At 40.6% G+C, this 18,069-nt stretch overlaps 2 protein-coding genes and 1 long non-coding RNA gene across 12 annotated transcripts; 1 reads left to right on the top strand and 2 right to left on the bottom strand.

The window, feature by feature from the left end:
- Positions 1 to 408: 408 nt before the first annotated feature.
- LOC116201461 lies at positions 409 to 1,244 on the bottom strand. The gene is made up of 2 exons (XR_004155883.1): positions 902 to 1,244; positions 409 to 748 (listed from the first exon to the last, which is right to left on the bottom strand). It is a non-coding gene; the product is annotated as an uncharacterized LOC116201461 (long non-coding RNA).
- Positions 1,245 to 6,886: 5,642 nt separating this feature from the next.
- LOC116200105 (WAT1-related protein At4g28040-like) lies at positions 6,887 to 9,591 on the top strand. Of its 10 annotated transcripts, none has more exons than XR_004155660.1 (7): positions 6,887 to 7,609; positions 7,791 to 7,859; positions 8,072 to 8,188; positions 8,269 to 8,479; positions 8,581 to 8,739; positions 8,848 to 8,995; positions 9,318 to 9,591. XR_004155660.1 is itself a non-coding variant. In XM_031530811.1 (7 exons), exons 1-7 carry the CDS (start codon positions 7,374 to 7,376, stop codon positions 9,400 to 9,402), a joined length of 855 nt encoding a protein of 284 aa, XP_031386671.1. In that variant the 5' UTR covers positions 6,887 to 7,373; the 3' UTR covers positions 9,403 to 9,591. The 10 variants fall into 10 exon arrangements, 7 of the variants coding, with proteins under 7 accessions (XP_031386671.1, XP_031386667.1, XP_031386668.1 ...); XM_031530811.1 differs by having other exon boundaries at positions 8,269 to 8,326; positions 8,581 to 8,722; XR_004155658.1 differs by having other exon boundaries at positions 6,888 to 7,609; positions 9,225 to 9,591.
- Positions 9,592 to 10,914: 1,323 nt separating this feature from the next.
- LOC116200106 (tetraspanin-8-like) lies at positions 10,915 to 12,510 on the bottom strand. The gene is made up of 2 exons (XM_031530815.1): positions 11,803 to 12,510; positions 10,915 to 11,630 (listed from the first exon to the last, which is right to left on the bottom strand). Exons 1-2 carry the CDS (start codon positions 12,307 to 12,309, stop codon positions 11,316 to 11,318), a joined length of 822 nt encoding a protein of 273 aa, XP_031386675.1. The 5' UTR covers positions 12,310 to 12,510; the 3' UTR covers positions 10,915 to 11,315.
- Positions 12,511 to 18,069: the final 5,559 nt, after the last annotated feature.

Genomic DNA, 18,069 nt, shown 5'->3' with positions numbered 1-18,069 from the left:
CAATCAGATGCTCACCTTCGTAATGTTGCTAAGAATAAGAGGGAGTCATTCAGTTCTTACAAGCATAATTCCATCTCAAGTTGCATACCCGTCGCTCCAGCTGTAGTTGTTTCCCCCTTTTTGATATCATCCATTCAAAAATCAAAGACCTAGTTACCATATATAACCAGAAAGAACACAATAATCAGTCCAACATGTCTATACAGACGTTAACGAGAGGTTGTATATTACCGTAACTAACCTATGGTTATGAAATTTCAATAGCTTCCTTTCTCATGTCTTGTCTTGTTCTCCTCTCGGTAACTTCATGTCTTCTTATTAGGTGCAAGCGGAAATGAAGAAATCGAACTAGGGAGCAATGAAAAGGAAAGGGAAGAGAAGGCCAGATCCATTTAGGTGACCAAGAGGGAAACAACCACGGGTAAAGGACAAGCTTCGATTTTCACTAATTATCGAACAAGAGTCAAGAAAACAAAGGGAAAATGTAGAAATCCTAACCCCAAAATACAAGAGCTCTCGCTCACAAACTCTCCCCAGTTAGCATTATTTGGGTACGAGGCGAATGGAGCAATAACTACACAGAGAGAACCAGATATAAGTAGTTCAAACCAAATAAAACGAGTCGGGTTCAAGAACAGGGGAAGGGGAGCAATCGGACATTGGTTCCGCGACACTTGGGTGAGTATGCTGCGGCTCAAAACTCCAGAGCTGAAAAACAGAACGGTGCCGCGGCATAAAACTCCTGAGCCTGAAAACAGAGTAATGCCACGGCACTGGGGTGAGTTGGCACCCTCGCACAAAACTCTGGATGCCTTCCAGTCTGGAAAGCCAAAATACGAGACTTACTCGCAACATTATGAAATATTTAAAGCATATAGGCCTAAAGTCTATTCAGGATCACCTCTTAAGAGTTTCAGTCTTTTCCACGGGAAAGAAAGAGCATCCATGAAAGAGATGAACATTTTTATTCAGAAAAATGAAGCTGAACTACAAGAATCGAAGTTAGGTGATTTAGATAAAGTAGGAGTCATAGGCCCATAGCACATCTGCCATTCTCAAGAACCAACGCGGAAAACTTAAGTAAGTCTCTCCATCTAAATCCTCGATATAAACAAGACTTCCGAGCCAAGACCATCTAATAATAGCCTGGCACTATCCAATCCAAGGTCTTGGTAACTATTTTGAACTACACCAGCACATCCTAAGAATCAACTGGATTTTGGAAACATTTGTCACCCTTACGATATTACCGCCGACCCTGGTTGTTGTGATGTGAAGTGAACTCTCCAACCCTCACTAGCTGTCAAGCAGTTCCTATTGTTCGTGGATGTCTTGGGTGTCATAGGTTGTTGCTTTATTGTTCGGGAGACTTTTTGGTGTCTTGGTGTGTTGTTCTCTTTTACTGAAAAGCAGCTGAAAAAGAAGAAGCAGAGTAGAGAGAACGCAAAAAAAAAAACAGTTCTATTTTTGAGGAAGAAGAATAGGATATACTTTCATTGATTAACTGCATTATATAAAAACAAATGAGCTGAACAACCTCAGCTTTCTTTTCCCACTAACTTAGCAACAACTTAACTGCTTCCTAAATACATGGCCTAGTGCTATGACTGATTCAACTAAAGCAACTGAACATTAAAACAAAAATATCAAAAATAGAAATTACAGCCTTGAGACATAACTGACAAACTCCTCCTGGATCAAGAGCTGCAAACACCCAACTTGTCCCTTAATGTTTTAAAACGACCAGCACTAAGGGACTTAGTAAATATATCTGCAATTTGGTCTTCTGAGCTGCAGTACAGCAGCTTTACTTCACCTGTCTGCTGCATTTCTCTAAGAACATAATACTTGATCTTGAAATGTTTGGTTCTTCCATGAAACACTGGGTTCAATGAGATGGCTAAGGCAGCTTAATTGTCTACAAACACTCTTGTGCTTCCCTCTTGCTTTAAATGCAAATCTTCCATCAGTTTCCTTAGCCACACTGCTTGATTCACTGCTGATGTAGCTGCAATGAACTCAGCTTCAGCAGTCGATTGGGCAACCAATTCTTGCTTCCTTGAGCACCAAGAGAAACATGCTGACCCAAACATAAAGCAGTAACCAGATGTGCTCTTCATGTCATCTAATGAGCCACCCCAATCACTATCAGAATAACCGAACAGCTCAAACTTCTCAACTCTGCTGAACTTGATCCCAAATGCAAGTGTTCCCTTCAGGTATCTCAATACTCTTTTTGCAGCAATCATATGAGTTTCACTGGCACAATTAAGAAACCTGGATAAAACACTTACTGAGTACATTATGTCTGGTCTAAAAGAGGTGATATACATCAAACATCCAACTAAGCTCCTGTACTGCTTCCCATCTGCAGGGTCTCCTCCATCCATCTTCTGAAGTTTCTCCTTCTGGTTCATTGGAGTGCTCACACTCTTGCATTCCTCCATATTGAACCTCTTTAGAACCTCCTTTACATATTTCTTCTGGCATAAGAACACCTCATTCTGTCCCTGCTTGATCTCCATGCCCAGAAAATAATGCATCTCACCAAGATCAGTCATTTCAAACTGATCCATCATGTCTCTCTTGAATGCTTCAATTAGAGCAGCATTACTTCCCGTCACCAACATATCATCAACATAAAGAGAGACTATAACCAGTTCAGTTTCAGATTTCTTCACATAGAGGGTGGCTTCACTTAGACTCTTGATGAAGCCTAAGGTCAGTAGATAATCATCTATCTTACTGTACCATGCTCTAGGGGCTTGCTTCAGTCCATAAAGAGCCTTCTTCAACAAATAAACCTTATCTTCTTGGTCTGGAATAATGAAGCCTTCTGGTTGTTCAACATAAATTTCTTCTTCCAACACTCCATTCAAAAATGCTGATTTTACATCTAGTTGAAAGACCTTCCAATTCTGCTGGGCTGAAATGGCTAGCAGCATTCTAATTGTATCTAATCTAGCGACAGGTGCAAATGTTTCTGAAAAATCAATTCCCCATACCTGAGCATATCCCTTCACCACCAATCTAGCTTTGTGCTTATTTATCGAGCCATCAGGATTGAGCTTTGTCCTAAAGACCCACTTGACTCCAATTACTCTTCTATTAGTAGGCTTCTCAACTAGCTCCCAAGTCTGATTCTTCTCAATCACGGCCAATTCTTCTTTCATGGCTTCTATCCATTTTTCATCATTCTTAGCTTCCTCAAATCCTACAGGTTCTAGAACAGCCACATTGCACCTCTGGTATATATTAGTCAAAGATCTCGTACCTCTAATTGGAACATCATCCACCAGCTCAGTAGGGTCAAGTAGAACCTGTTCTTCTCTGGTCCTCTCCTTTTCTGTCCAGTCCCACTTCTCATCTTCTAAAAATTGAACATCCCTGCTGATAACAACCTTCTTCGTATGTGGATGATATACTCTATAGGCCTTAGATATCAAGCTGTAGCCTACAAAGATTCCCTGCTCACTCTTCTCTTCCAGCTTGTTCCTCTTGACCTGTGGAACATGAGAAAAACATAGGCAGCCAAATACTTTCAAATTCTTCAGATTTGGCTTCCTATCAAACCAAGCTTCAAATGGTGTCTTTTTCTCCAATACTCTCGTAGGCAGTCTATTTAGCAAGAACACAGCAGTATTTGCTGCTTCAGCCCAGAACTCCTTTGGTAGAGACTTCTCATGTAGCATACACCTCGTCATCTCCATAATGGTTCTATTTTTCCTCTCACTTACTCCATTTTGCTGCGGTGAATATGGAGCAGTGAGCTGATACTCTATCCCAGCTTCCTCACAGAAATTATTGAACCTTTGAGAGGTGTATTCAGTCCCATTATCAGATCTAATGACCTGTATCTTACAGCTACTTTGATTCTCCACCCAAGTCTTAAACTTGAAAAACACTTCAGCAACTTCAGTCTTTTGCTTCAAGAAATAAATCCAACACATTCTAGTGAAATCATCAATGAAAATGATGAAATACCTGCTACCATTCAATGAGGGAGCTGATTGAGGTCCACACAAATCAGTGTGAATGAGCTGCAACTTTTTAGTAGCCCTCCAGGTTGAGTTTCTGAAAGGTAACCTGGTCTGCTTGCCTGTTAAGCAAGCTGTGCATGTTGATCTCGGCTCCTCCTGTCTTGGTAATCCCATTGCCATGTCATTCTTCTGCATGTATTGCAGTCCTTTGTCGTGGAAATGCCCCATTCTCTTATGCCATAAATCAATCTCACTAACCTGACACTTGAATGCCACTTGCTCTTCTTCTAATGGATTCAGCGAGAAGCTCTTCTTTTTCATCTTTATTTTGAACAATTCTTGACCTTTTGAGTCGAGAATCAAGCATTTGCCCTCTTCAAAAAACACCTTGAATCCCTTTTCTAACAGCTGCCCTACACTCAGCAAGTTTTGATCAATGTGAGGCACAAATAGCACCTCTGATATCAGCTTAACTCCTGCACAACTCTCTATAGCTATTGTCCCTTTGCCTCTTACTTCCAGAAATTCTCCATTCCCAATCCTCACTTTGGACTTTAATGATTTGTCAAGATCCCTAAAGAGCCCTTCATCATTAGTCATATGATTAGTACAGCCACTGTCGACCAACCAACTGTCTGATAAGGTTGCTGATGAGAAACATGAAGCTACAAACAACTGATCTTCTTCTTGTTGAGCTGCAGCATGAGCTCCACTTTGTTGTTGTTGCTTTCCTTCTCTGCAGAACCTTTCTATGTGTCCCATTAAATTACACTTCCTGCACTTCACATCTGGTCTTCTCCAACACTTGAAGTGTGGATGATTATGTTTCCCACAGTGCTTACAAGCAGAGATCTTGCTCGTATTCCCTGCACCACTGTCCTTTGCAGCAGCTTCTGAACCACTACTGCCTCCATTCTTCTTTCCCTTTCCTTTCTTATCCTTTCCCCACTCATTCTGCTGCCATTTGGCCTTCAAGGCTCCCTCACAGCTCCCTTCTTGCCTCATTAGCCTCCTCTGCTCTTGTGCTTCAAGTGCACTTATCAGCTCCATTACTTTCAGTTGGGAGAGATCTTTAGAGTTCTCGAGAGAAGCAATAGTTGCCTCATATCTTTCAGGCACAGAGACAAGAATCTTTTGCACTAATCTACTGTCAGATAAATCAGTGCCAAGGATCCTTACCTGATTTGCTATCTCGATAAGCTTGTTTGAGTACCCTTTGATGGACTCAGACTCCTTCATCTGCATTCTCTCAAACTCCCTGATTAAATTCAGCACCTTCATACCCTTGATCCTCTCATTTCCCCTCTATTCAACCTCTAGAAAGTCCCAGATCTCCTTAGCTGAACCAAGAACCATGATCCTTGTGAAAATAGCTGGTGAAACAGCAGTATACAAGCAAGCTTTTGCCTTTGCCTTCCTGGTAACTCTCTCTTTGTGAATCTCAATCTGATTGATGGTTGGGTTATTGGGAAGTGGAGCCACTTCGTAGTCTTGCTCGACTGCTTCCCAAAAGTCACACCCCTCCATGTAGGCTTGCATTCGAACAGCCCAAGCATGGTAATTTTCTCCATCAAACACAGGAGGAGCAAGCGCAGACATGGTGCTTGATCCTGATTCCATCTCACTCAAATTCTCACGTGTATCCCTCGGGTTCACTCGGTGTTTTTGGGTCTCTCATTTCACTCACTCACAGGTCCCTCAAGAAGTAAAGCTCTGATACCACTGTTGTTCTCTTTTACTGAAAAGCAGCTGAAAAAGAAGAAGCAGCGTAGAGAGAACGCAAAAAAAAAAACAGTTCTATTTTTGAGGAAGAAGAATAGGATATACTTTCATTGATTAACTGCATTATATAAAAAACAAATGAGCTGAACAACCTCAGCTTTCTTTTCCCACTAACTTAGCAACAACTTAACTGCTTCCTAAATACATGGCCTAGTGCTATGACTGATTCAACTAAAGCAACTGAACATTAAAACAAAAATATCAAAAATAGAAATTACAGCCTTGAGACATAACTGACATGGTGCAGTCTAATGAACTGGCACCATTCCAAGCACCATGCTATTGTTTGGCACCATTATGTCTTCCCCCATATGTCTTTCTTCATTCTCGACATTCCATGCTGGTAACTGTGTCAATGAACTTTCTGGACCACGTCTACTCAACTGCATTGACATGTTTCTCGGAGTACTGCAATCGGAAGCTGAAGCTCAAAACACCCCTCAAGTTTGCTTCTTGCATCTTCTTGGTTAAGATGTTCCAGCCTCCAGTAAATGTCCACTCCTGTAATGTTCAATCCACGAGTCATTATCATCGTGAACTTTTTCACTTCTATTCTTCTGCACAGAGAGACACTCATTGGTAGTTAATTGAGAATACACTTACAGTTCAGTGTACCACATACCAAGCATATACAAAGGCCTGAATGGTTTCGTTTCTAGTGCATATCGAACTATAGATGATTATAAGGATTGTCCTGCAGTTCTTAAGCAAAATGGGAATTATTTTTCTGTCCATAATGTATAGAGAAAACAAATTCAGTTGGTTCTGTCGTTGGTATTGGTACCACCACACGTCTTCTACTTGCCTACGTAACAAATTAGATGGTCCATGACAGGCAGCTTCTTGCCTTTTCCCTCATCAATGTACCAAACGAGGTAGTCCAAGACAAGCAACTTCTTTGACTTTTTCCTCATCAATGATTCAAATCGAAATATGTGTTTTTGTCGAATCCGCAGAAAAGATAAAACGATATTAGTCCTGTCACTGGAGAATGGCTGATCTTTTTGTCAACAATGACTATTTTTTAGTTTTCAGCTTTTAATTAAATGAAGAAATATATACTTATGAAAAAAAAGAAAAAGTAAAAACATATGAGGAAGAGGTCTTAATGCAGTGGTCAAGACTTCGATTCGAAACCAAGAGGTATTGAGTTCAATCATCGCCAGTGGAATTTATATGTCCCTTTATTTCACTTTATTTTCTATTATTGTACTAGGCCCGTATACCTCCCTTATAACGGAAGAGGAAAGGACTAAAAAAAAATAAGACAGAAAAGAGCTTCACCAGGCATTGTTTTCACATACGACTGTTGAACCCTTGGTTTATTTTTCAGTCTATCCATTCATTGTTCTCGTTAGGACTATATGATCAAGGACCATGAGCAGTCCCCAGCTGTGATTAAGGACCATCTGGTTGCTAACACTCAATTGTATCTGGATCTAGGAATCGTTGATGCCTCAATCTCAAAACTCTATATTGGTCCAGCAGTACGGAGAAATGCGCAGTCCGCACCATTAAAAAACCTCAACCCCTGCTGGGAAAACATCGCTGCATAATGAGCGCGAGTGGGAAAACGGTCAGACTGGAGATCAATCTAGCTTATCAGTCGGCATGTCTATATATAGTATGAGGCTCAAGAGGGCACCAGAAGAGGGATGCAAGCAAGCAGATGAAATGAGAATGGCTGACAGGGAGGGACTCAAGCATGATACGGTTTGCATATATGCAGGGATTGCTCTCTTCTCAAGGACAGCATTCCTGCAAGGGATGAAGCCACCTATCTTCCTTGTCTACAGGCAGGCCATTTCCATTATGATCATCGCACCTCTTGCCATTTATAATAGGAGGTAATGTTCCCGTTTTTCCATTTTCCTCCTCCTTCGTTTGTCATTTGTTTATATATGCCAACCAAATAATGCAGAAAGAGTTTCACCATAAATGATTTCCGGAAGAAATTCTTCATAGGCCAAATCTAAAAGACAGGACAGCTATGACCAATGAAACTTTACTGGCATTTCTCTTTGGCAGGAGGAATTTATTGAGCTTGTGCTTGGGGTTGAAGACCTCCGGAATGATATTTGCAGCCGCCTTTTTTGGGTGAGACCTCCTCTGCATATGATCACCTACAGAGATTTTTGGTGGCAGAAAAAGTCAGAAAATGGAAACTTGTCTTCATTTTCAGAGAAACCAAGGGGAAATGGGAAATGAATGCTACTCTATTTAAATATGGAAGTAGAAAACTCGGAACAATTTCTCATACTTAATGTGAGGATCTGACTCACTTGACCATGGTCTTTGCATTTCTGCAGGACCGCAGCCAATATGAACTTGTATTTCGAAGGCTTGTACTTGTCCTCGGCTGCCATAGCCACTGCCATGGTCAATCTGGTTCCTGTGGTAACCCTTGTGATGGCAACTGCAATGGGGTAAACCGTGATCTCTCTAACTCGGAATTATCTTATACATGTACTGGAAAAATCTCTCTGATGACCGAGTTATAATTTAGACAGGAGAAGGTTGGTTTCCTGAGCATGAGAAGTATGGCAAAGATTCTAGGGACACTGGTAAGTGTCTGTGGAGCTGTTTCAATGGCACTCCTGAAAGGCCCAAAGCTGCTGAACGATAGAGACTACGTGGATGAGAATGTCTTTGTTGGGACTGCCAGCACAGAATTGGGTACTAGGTTGTCTGTTGGTTTTCGGAAGCAGCTGCTGCTGGTCGTCTTGGCTTATCTTACAGGCATATGATATTACAGATCACAGCTGAGCTTTCTCCATTATAGCCTACTTAACAGATCTTCCTGTTTTGCTTTAAACAGATACCAACATCAACGAACTGTACAGATCACTTGTATACAACTGCCTGGACGTGTTTCTTCAGGATGCTACAATCAACCATTTTTGCACTTTTCTCGGAGAGGGAATGGGAAGCTTGGAGGATAAACACAGCTCTTGAACTCGGTGCTTGCTTGTTCACGGTTTAAGTTCTTAAACACGAGAAGTTTCAATGATATCCACCAACTGTTAGAAGTTCAGATCTCTTCAAAAATGTCTTGCTTGTTTGATCAATAATTGGATTATTGCAGGCGTGGGAGCAGCGCTCACGTTTTTCCGTCAAACCTGGTGCATTTCACAGAGGGGGCCTGTGCTCTCAGCAATGTTCAGCCCTCTAAACACCGTCCTGGCAACCAATTTCGCATCCATATTTCTCCACGAAGAGATAAACATCGGAAGGTATGTATGGCTTGAAGTAACTGTGTCAACCACTCAATTTGCAGATTCCTGTTGCTCTTACGGAAGAAATTGCAAAAACTAAAAGCAGACAATTTGGTTGGACTGTTCTTCATAAGTGCTTCAATTGATGGTCCACTAACCATCCTAGTCAATGCTTCCAGACAGAGTACATATAAATGTAACACTGACAACAAACTCAAGTTTTGGCCATGGGTGCGAATTTGATCAGCTTGTTGGGCGCCGGGGCAGTCATCATTGGGCTATATATCAGCATGTGGTGATGTTCCCGTCTGAAGCAATGACCATCATCAAATCCCTGCAGATGGATCATCCAAGAAGACAAAGAAGAAAACTCTGTCTACGGACCTGCAAGAACCACTCTTGCATCACACCACATCAAATCCTGAAGAGCCTTAAGCTTCATGCCTCTGTTTTATTAAGTCTATTATTCATTGGACATAACTTTCGTTTGACCGCCATATATTATATCGGCCTTGTTATGTCAAGTGTAATAGCATGTAACGGAAAGGACTTGGGGTCGCACTGGTTCAACCCATAATCAGGAGGAGATGTCAATATATTAGATTATGAGAAAAGGCCAAGGCTAGCCCTGCTTTGCTTTTATTTTGCAGGGTTATCATATCTTATTCTCATGGACTGTGTCACCGCATCGGGAATGAGATGTTTGTGCTCACCTCCAAGATATCTGCTGAAATCGGGTAATTCATTCCTGAAATGCACATTTCCATCTCTAAGTTGCGTACCTATTATCTCTCCTGATGCTGTTGTTTCTCTTTTAACCAATACGGATGGTGGCACTGGATACGGGAAAACAGGCAATTTCGAGAAAGAATGAGAGTGGATAACTACATAGGAATGGTGTGACTGGATATGGAAAATTGAGAAGGTAAAATAGTTCCGAATAAGATGTCTACTTAAACCAATCTTCGGAAAATGCCTTGATAAGCCGTAGATCAGTTCCAAATAGAAGACACTTCTGATGGTCACGGCCTAGAATGTCCATGCTAGCATTTTCCTTGGGCACTGGCAGGAGAAGTTCACTGAACTCGTTGCTGGATACAAGTATTGACTACCACCACCATCGTGATCAAGTCCTGGATTTCATCCAAGAATCCCTTTTCGGGTTGTGCCCACTTTGGGCTTTTGTCCAACAAAAAGTGCGCTCTCCAAATAAGGACCATTGGTCCTAAAGGCAGGCCCATCAGAAAAATATGTCATGATCCGCTAGCTTCCCTCAATCCGAAATTAGGAACAAGCTAGCTGGACCATTTCGCTTTTACATATACGGCAACGGCGTTTAGAATTGGTATGGACAGGTACTCCGCTTCATAGTCGACCCTATTCCAATCACCAAACCAAGTTCGGATTCCGAGGGTCTATGCACGTACATATCCATTTCATTGTTACTTGTACTACGGTATTTTAACCACTAGCTCTCTTGAAAGCATCGCATGCCGAGGAAGTTCCGAGTTAGGCCTTATCCATGTTTCTTCTCCGTAACTTCATATCTTTTATCAAAGATTCAAGGCATTACGCCCAGCTAAGGGCTCATCAGAATCTCCACTTTAGACTTTCATCTTTTCACAAGAAGGAAAGAAGAAAAGAAAAGCTGGGAGAATCAATCCGAGTCCCTTTTCCAGCAGCAATTATAATCACCAACCTTTAGGCTCGGAAAAAAGGGTTTCTTCAACCACTAAAACTACTTCACCTAACCTGAAAAGCCACTTTTGAGTTACCATTAGCATATGGTTCATTTGACTTGTCGATTAACGCTCGAGGTCTACAGAATATCATGAAAGATAGACAACATTTCAATTCAGCAAAAGGAAGAACAAAAGAGTAGTGTGACAGAGAAATTGGATAAGACCAAAACACAAATAGATGAGTATTGATTGAACTGCAGAAAACCAGAGGGACAGGAGCATTGATTGATATTAGGAAAAGTAGATGAAATAGGAGTCATCACAGCGCATCTACCATTCCCAAGAACCACCCATTTTCGCCAACGATCTCGAAGAATCTGGATTTTGCTTAAAAGGCAACCAAGAGCAATCTATCATGAAGCAATGAAGTAGAACGAGATCGTATATGTACTCAAAACAACATATAGTAAGCTAAGCTCCAAGTCGAGCATTCAGTAATATGATGCCATAGCAACATAGGAAATCCTAACAATACTCCGAGTGTAAGCATAGAGAATCCTATACAAGAAGCATAAACCAAATAGCTGCTAATCAGTAATCATCAGCTAACCCTACACGACCTACTTCATCCCGAACCAAGCCCGTCCATCTAGCTCTCACGGGTGGGGCCGCCTCTTCCAGAAGGCGTTATCCTCTCGGTTGTTCCTGAAGGCGCAGCAGCCCACGGAGTACACGATGATGAGGAAGACCAGGAAGATGATGTTAATGATGGCTACCTTCTTCCAATCGCTCTTGATGTTGTCGAGGAAGCCGGCCTTGCAAGATTGGCAGTTGTAACAGAGCACGTCCGGGTTGTTGTTCCACAGGGTGCAGTCCGAGTTGTTAAAGGTCGTCGTGTCCGTGGTCGCGTTCCACACGATCGGGCTCACGTAATTGAAGCCGCAGTCGTCCGACGGCTTGCAGCATCCCGACTGTTACAGTTACAGAAAGCAATTTATCATATCAGTACAACACGACAGAATCAATCATCAATCTTTAGTCTGCCCAACAAATCAAAAGTTATGCCCTAAAAATTCCAACCTGCAAGCAGAAAAAATCCCAAAATTTCCAAAAAAAGAATGAAATCTGCAGAATGAACAATACCTGAACTGCGGAGAGGTGCTCGCTGTAGAACTGCTCGAGGGTGTCGTTGGCGGTCTTGTCGGCGAGGCTGGAGCAGACCTTGCTGTCGATGAGGCAGCTCTTAATCTTGTTCCAGTTCTTGGTGTTGTTAACCCTCTTCTGGAGCCAGTTGGAGTAGTCGCCAAGCCTGTACTCCTTGTACCCCTTGTCGGAGAGGACCTTCCCGGCGCCCTCGTTGGTGACGACGAAGGCGAAGATGGTGAAGCCGAAAAGCAGGACGATGAGGAGGAACATGACGAGGAGGTAGACCCAGAGGAGCCAGGAGATGCCGCAGCAGGCCCCGATGAGGCCGGCGAGGGAGACCACCATGAGGAAGACCCCGAGGGCGATGACCGGCTTCTCGAGGAACTTCTCACAGTCGGTGCTGGCCCTGCGGGCTAGCCAGATCCCGGCCCCGAGGATGGGCACCGACAGCAGGAACGTCACGAAGTTGAGGATCCCGACGAGGTTGTTGCTCAGGCGAAACATCTTCGGACCAGCAGAAAGATTCAACCTTCACAGCCGCGGAGAGACTTCCGAGATGGGTTATGCGGCAAAATGCGAGCTTCCCTTCCCCTCGTTTCAGCCCAGAGGAATCAAAGGAAGATGGAGGTTATGAGTGAAGAAGGAATGATGAGCGCTCGCAGAGAGAGAGAGAGAGAGACTGTCCGTTGCAGAGGTGGGGGAGAGAAGTATAAATAAATTGGAAGAAGAAGAAGAAGAAGAGGAATTAAGAGGTAACTGCACGCGCTGATACGCGTAGAACGGACGCGTGGGGAGAGTCGGCCGCCGGCGTACGTGGCGGTTCCGGGAAAACTGTCTTCGTCAACTGGCCGGTAACCGTAAGTTTAGAAGAAGAATAGTCGTTAACGTCCCGGACAATGAGGGAGAGACCACCCACGTTATCATTCCTGAGGAATGGCACAGCTGGAATTTTCATTTTTAAAATTAATTATTACTAATTTTGGGTGGGAAATTATCAAATTACAATTTCGAAATTAAGAAATTGGGGTAGGGTAGGTGCCACGGCGTGCGAGTGCACATGACATGTTCTAATCATATCCTAATTTTGGGTAATCGTTTGCACTGCAGAATTAATTGCAAGGCGAAATCAGATGCTTAGGATTTAAGGATTTCTATTAGTTGATGATGTCGTGGACTTGAAGCAAGCAACTGGTAAATATATAGTTCCAATTCGGAAACTTCAAATAACCATTATAATGTATACATCCCGACATGATATTATAATCGGTCCATTTGGCTCGGCCGAAAAGTTTAAGCAGTATTATTCTTCGGCCTTTTCCGGTCGAAGATCGGGGTTCGTTGTTGTTTACTGGAGTTTGGGCAATAGCATATATTAACGGCTATAACTTATTATATAATTCTTTAATTAATCCCCCCAGGACGAAAAGGATGGAATGGCTGAATGGTGCGATTCACGTGCCTTTTTATTGTGATGATAATTCAATATTTAATTTAGATTGAGTTAATTTATTATAATTCTCCCATAATAACTGATCGCTCAAGGAGCAAAACGCTTTTCTAAGGTATTAGAGTATGGGCATCCTTCTTTCTTTCTATATTATTTTTTCTGACTTTTTTATTTTATATTTGTTAGGAATCTAAAAATTAATCCGACCAATCCGATTTAACATATCATTTTGGACCCAGAGATGGAGCCAAAAATATTACTCGGGGGGACAATATACCAATAACACACTTCGTAGGCAGGATCAAGCCGACACCCTAACAAGAATGGTCTCAGTAATCGATCGAGAGTAAGCACAGTCTCACAAATAAAAATTGACTTTAGATATAAATTGCAAGTATATCTTCTATTGTATTAGATTTAAGTTTTAAATTGCTGATAATTTATTGAAAGGGATAATTTTCTATCTTACAAAAGGATAATTTAATATCAATCGTTGATTTTCTTAAAACTTAATATATTCTTTCCATCTCAATTAACGAGACAAGTACAAAAAACTTTATTAGGACTTCTAAGAGATTATTGGGGGAAGGCAATTAAGAAGAATTTTAGAGGGGGCATTTATACTTTTTAGGGGCTATAATTTGAAATTTTAACAATTTATACTTTTTAGGAGAGATTAATTTATTTTTTCGATCATACGCCAATTAATCTCTTTGAAATTTGATTTTTCAAAAATTTATCTAAAGATTTTAGTTTTTCGATGTAAATCACCTTATATTTGGAAGTTTAACGGATTCAACTAATTCAATTCCAATTAAGCTAGTTCACTAAAGGATAAAACTCTTTTAATTATGGATTGTCTCTATTCACAACACTCGAATCTAAGCCTTTACTTAACAAGAAAAGATGTCGAATCACCAAAACTAATCTATGTTAGTAAATGTGAGTTTTTTTCCATGACAAGGCAGATCCATATGCCCATTACAACAAAATAGAAATCCTAATAATTAATTAAAAAGCGCGGATAATCTTATCATGAGAATTGAACCGGTAATCTATTGATTGGTATGCGAGAGAATGCGTCGCTGCACTATATTCTCTATTGTAAATCTAAGTTGTGTAGATTGTTCTCATAATTGGTTCTATTAATACATTTTGTGTGTCTATATGTGTGTTTGTGTGTGTGTGTGTGTTCGTGTACAAAATTGAATAGATTATTGTACGTAAAACGTGCACGTTCAAAGCGAAAGCGTGTCTCGAGTCAAATAGTAATAATAATTAATATGAATATAAATATGAGAAAATTCTAACAAGACATCGAGTTACGATGAAATACTCAGTACTTCAGTTCAAGTATTTAGTGCTTTTGTTATTTTTTATGGATTATACAAAATAATAAACATTTCAAACGTAATACTAAATACTTAAATTTGAAGTATAAGTAAAAAAACTTGTATTAATCACGATTACTGAAAATACTAAACAATTAAACTAAAGCATTAGAGTTTGGTAAAGAAGTTAAGTTTGATTTAAGGTGATGAAAACAAAAGTAATTGATAAAAGTATGTGAGAGAATTTTAAAAAATAAAAATAAAAATATTTATGTTATTGAATTAAGGAAAAATCGGGAAAAAAAGTGTTGAAAAATTGATAAAAAAATATTGAATAGTTGAAATAATTTAATATTAAAAAATTAATTGTAATAATAGATAAAAAAAATAACATGAAAGAGAATTTGAAGAAAAGATAAAAAGTAATGATTATATTGTTGAATTGAGAAAAAAATTAAATTAAATTAAGTTAAGTAAAATCAAATTTTATTTTTAATGTTGAAGTGAAAATATTAAATGTGTTATGATAATACAATGTCACGTTGGAAATATCTATAAATATGAATATGGATAATGCCCGTCGCTGTTGACGAATCATCAACCATCCATCCATCTTCTTACACTTCATTATCGACGGAATGAAAAGTCCGATTGCTTTTCTCCGATTCTGTCCGTAGTCATCCCCCTGCCCACGTGGCTCATCGTGGCTGTCCAATGACAACATATGCGAACGTATGTCTTTGAATGTGGATGCTGTCATCAAAATTATTGCATCGGGATTATAAAAGTTAGAATTCATCGGGAACATCCCATAATCATGAATAAATTAATATTCGATGAGTAAGAAGGCTTAGCGCAGGAATATATATTGTCGACTCGAAATTATAGGGTAAGATTATTTTCAATAAAATTTTCATGCCCTTTTACTTTTTGCTATTTTTATACTAAGTCATTGATGGAAATCTGAAGAGTAAATCATATCTTGCCGTTTAAGAAGGGAAAAAAAAAATGTCGGATGAATTACACACGATATGCTGAAATTTTCCTGCTTGGCGTTGTCTTAATCGGGTGGGTGAGAGGATGTGTTTGCCTGTAGCAAAGCCGTGTCAACTTCTATATATTTAAGCACGTGGAATAATCGCAGCCGTCCATGTACTACGTAAATCAGTTTAATACGGGCGTAAAATTTATCTGAAGCTGATAATTATCAGCTCATTGGTCTTCTTTAAATGATTAAACCGTGTATAAAAGAGAATGCGCCCACGCAGGCAATAACAACGAGCCTGAAAAAACACTATATATGTATTATGTATTAATTACAAGACGAGGGAGTATGACATGTATTTATAGAACGAGATTCGTTAATCGATTGAGCCAGTAGTTGATTTTTGTCGGCTCGAAACTTGCAACCAAATAATGAAAAGTAATAAGATGGAGATAAGTATAAAGATTCACACGAACAAGGTGGTGGTTCTTAAAATTTAGCTCGCGTCCTTTTCGGATTTGTACGCATAAAAGAAGCCCAGGGACGCAATGTTTTTTTCTTGGGGTATATTCCAATTTCAGATACTTTATCTTTTCCAGGTTAATAATAATATTACAAGACAAGAGAGACAATAACTATCAGGAACGAACAGTTTTTTTTTTTTTTTTTTGTAGCAGGAGCTACCGCGGTGACTTCGAGTAAAAGTTACATTACGGGAAGAACGGGTAACTTGGAAAGAGACCTGGGCTGGGCCCACACATCCCACAGAAATTAATGGGCTGAAATTGTAATCCAAACTATTATCAGTCCCAAGTACCATTATTTGGGCTTCATCTCAAGGCCTACAACAACCTAACTGGGCAATCCATCTCCCGATCCCGAGCCCTGACCATTGCTCCAAACATCAACGCTGTCGAGAGGACTAATTTTACTTGATTGAAAACATCTGTTCTCTAGGGTGCACACACACACAAATATATATATATATATATATATATATATTCCTCAGGACTTAAAAAGTAAAGATTGGGAGCTCACTTAAAAAAAAAAGAAGAAGAAGTGAAGATTGGTAGAGAAAAGAGATGCCGTGTAATGGTATAAGTTGCCGATTTGGAATCAAGGAGGAGGATTTTGACCGTAATTAATGATTTTGACCGTAATTAATTATATATCAGAGAAATAAAAAGTGAGATCATAGAAAGGGTTTTGACATCATACAATATAATATAGATACTGGATATGTAATAAAATGCTCAGGAGTCACATGATGGAGCTTGGATAAACATGTATAGCAATTAAGTGACAAGCAAATTAATCAGTGAGCCAACCAGTACACTGCCTGCCGGCCACAAAGCGCTGAGTGAGTGGGGTTGGTTCATGGTTGGATCAAATATTGGGCCGTCTACGGCTCAATCACAAGCCACATGTCGAAGCCCTTCGACCCTCTTATGAACAACCTTAATTTCTAGCCAAAAAATCATCCGAAACAAAAGGCCACGTCACCGTTTCCATTATTCTTTCCTATGGCATAAAACTAATTTCGTCGGAAAACGACAGCTATAAATTGGTAGCATAGTTTGGCATTCACCATGTCATAGGAAAGAACTGCACAATACCTAAAACATAAACTTCTCGGGGGCATCATTTGTTTTGGGATGCACATTAGTTTGAATCTCACAACCAATAAGGTTCCTTGCCATCCAAACAAAATAGAGTAGACTTCCACCGTCGCCATCCACTTATTCATTAGTCACCGCTTTTACCCCTGACATATTTTTGCCACCAATTAGCCCCAAACGTTGGCATTTCGTCTACTATTTATACCCTTCCGTAATGGAAAAGGTAACGCCATCCATGAATTTTTCGTCACGAAAGTTAACGGAAGAGTATAAATGGTAGACGAAATGCCAATGTTTGGGGCTAATTGGTGGCAAAAATATATTAAAGTCAAAAACGGTGGCTAATGAATAAGTGTGTGGCGATAGTGGTATTCTACTAAAAAATTATCTTGTACGTCACTGTGAAGTGGTAAGCAATAGCAATTGCACTGGTCCTTACTGCCTCATCACTCGTCTCCAAGTGTAGAGTTGCACGGAAGGACTTGGGAATGGATCTCGGCGATATTGGGCTCGGCATTGGAGCGGGCCTAGGGCTTGGCCTAGGAGGCGGGAGTGGCTCGGGTTTTATGTCAGGTTTAGGATCCGACTCTGCCTAAGCGTTAGGGTCAGGGTCAGGATTGGGAGCAAAGCTCCGAAGCGGGTTCATATGCTGGGTCCTATGCTGGTTCTAGGGCAGGTTCGGGAGAAGGGTCCGAGGCTGGTTCATATGTCGGGTCCTATGCAGGATCTAGGGCCAGCTCAGGATCGGGAGGTCGAGGTCGAGGTTCGGGATTTGGGAAGAGGAGGTGTCTTAGGATCTGGTGGAGATTACGGTGAATGCCGTGGATATGGAGAGGGATATGGAAGGGGAGATGGCAAGTGAAATTAGTCCTAAAGGATTCT

This window comes from Punica granatum, chromosome 3, assembly GCF_007655135.1.
Source record: "Punica granatum isolate Tunisia-2019 chromosome 3, ASM765513v2, whole genome shotgun sequence".
In the NCBI taxonomy this organism is placed as follows: Eukaryota; Viridiplantae; Streptophyta; class Magnoliopsida; order Myrtales; family Lythraceae; genus Punica; species Punica granatum.
The sequence above is the reverse complement of the archived record's forward strand: the minus strand, read 5'-3'. Positions and strand labels throughout refer to the sequence as shown.

Coding starts and splice junctions, on each gene's coding strand:
- LOC116200105 (XM_031530807.1), top strand. CDS start 7,374: ATGTCTATATATAGTATGAGGCTCAAGAGGGCACCAGAAGAGGGATGC. Junction 7,610..7,790: donor CTTGCCATTTATAATAGGAG/GTAATGTTCCCG, acceptor TCTCTTTGGCAG/GAGGAATTTATTGAGCTTGT. Junction 8,723..8,847: donor AAACACAGCTCTTGAACTCG/GTGCTTGCTTGT, acceptor GGATTATTGCAG/GCGTGGGAGCAGCGCTCACG.
- LOC116200106 (XM_031530815.1), bottom strand. CDS start 12,309: ATGTTTCGCCTGAGCAACAACCTCGTCGGGATCCTCAACTTCGTGACG. Junction 11,631..11,802: donor AGCACCTCTCCGCAGTTCAG/GTATTGTTCATT, acceptor TAACTGTAACAG/TCGGGATGCTGCAAGCCGTC.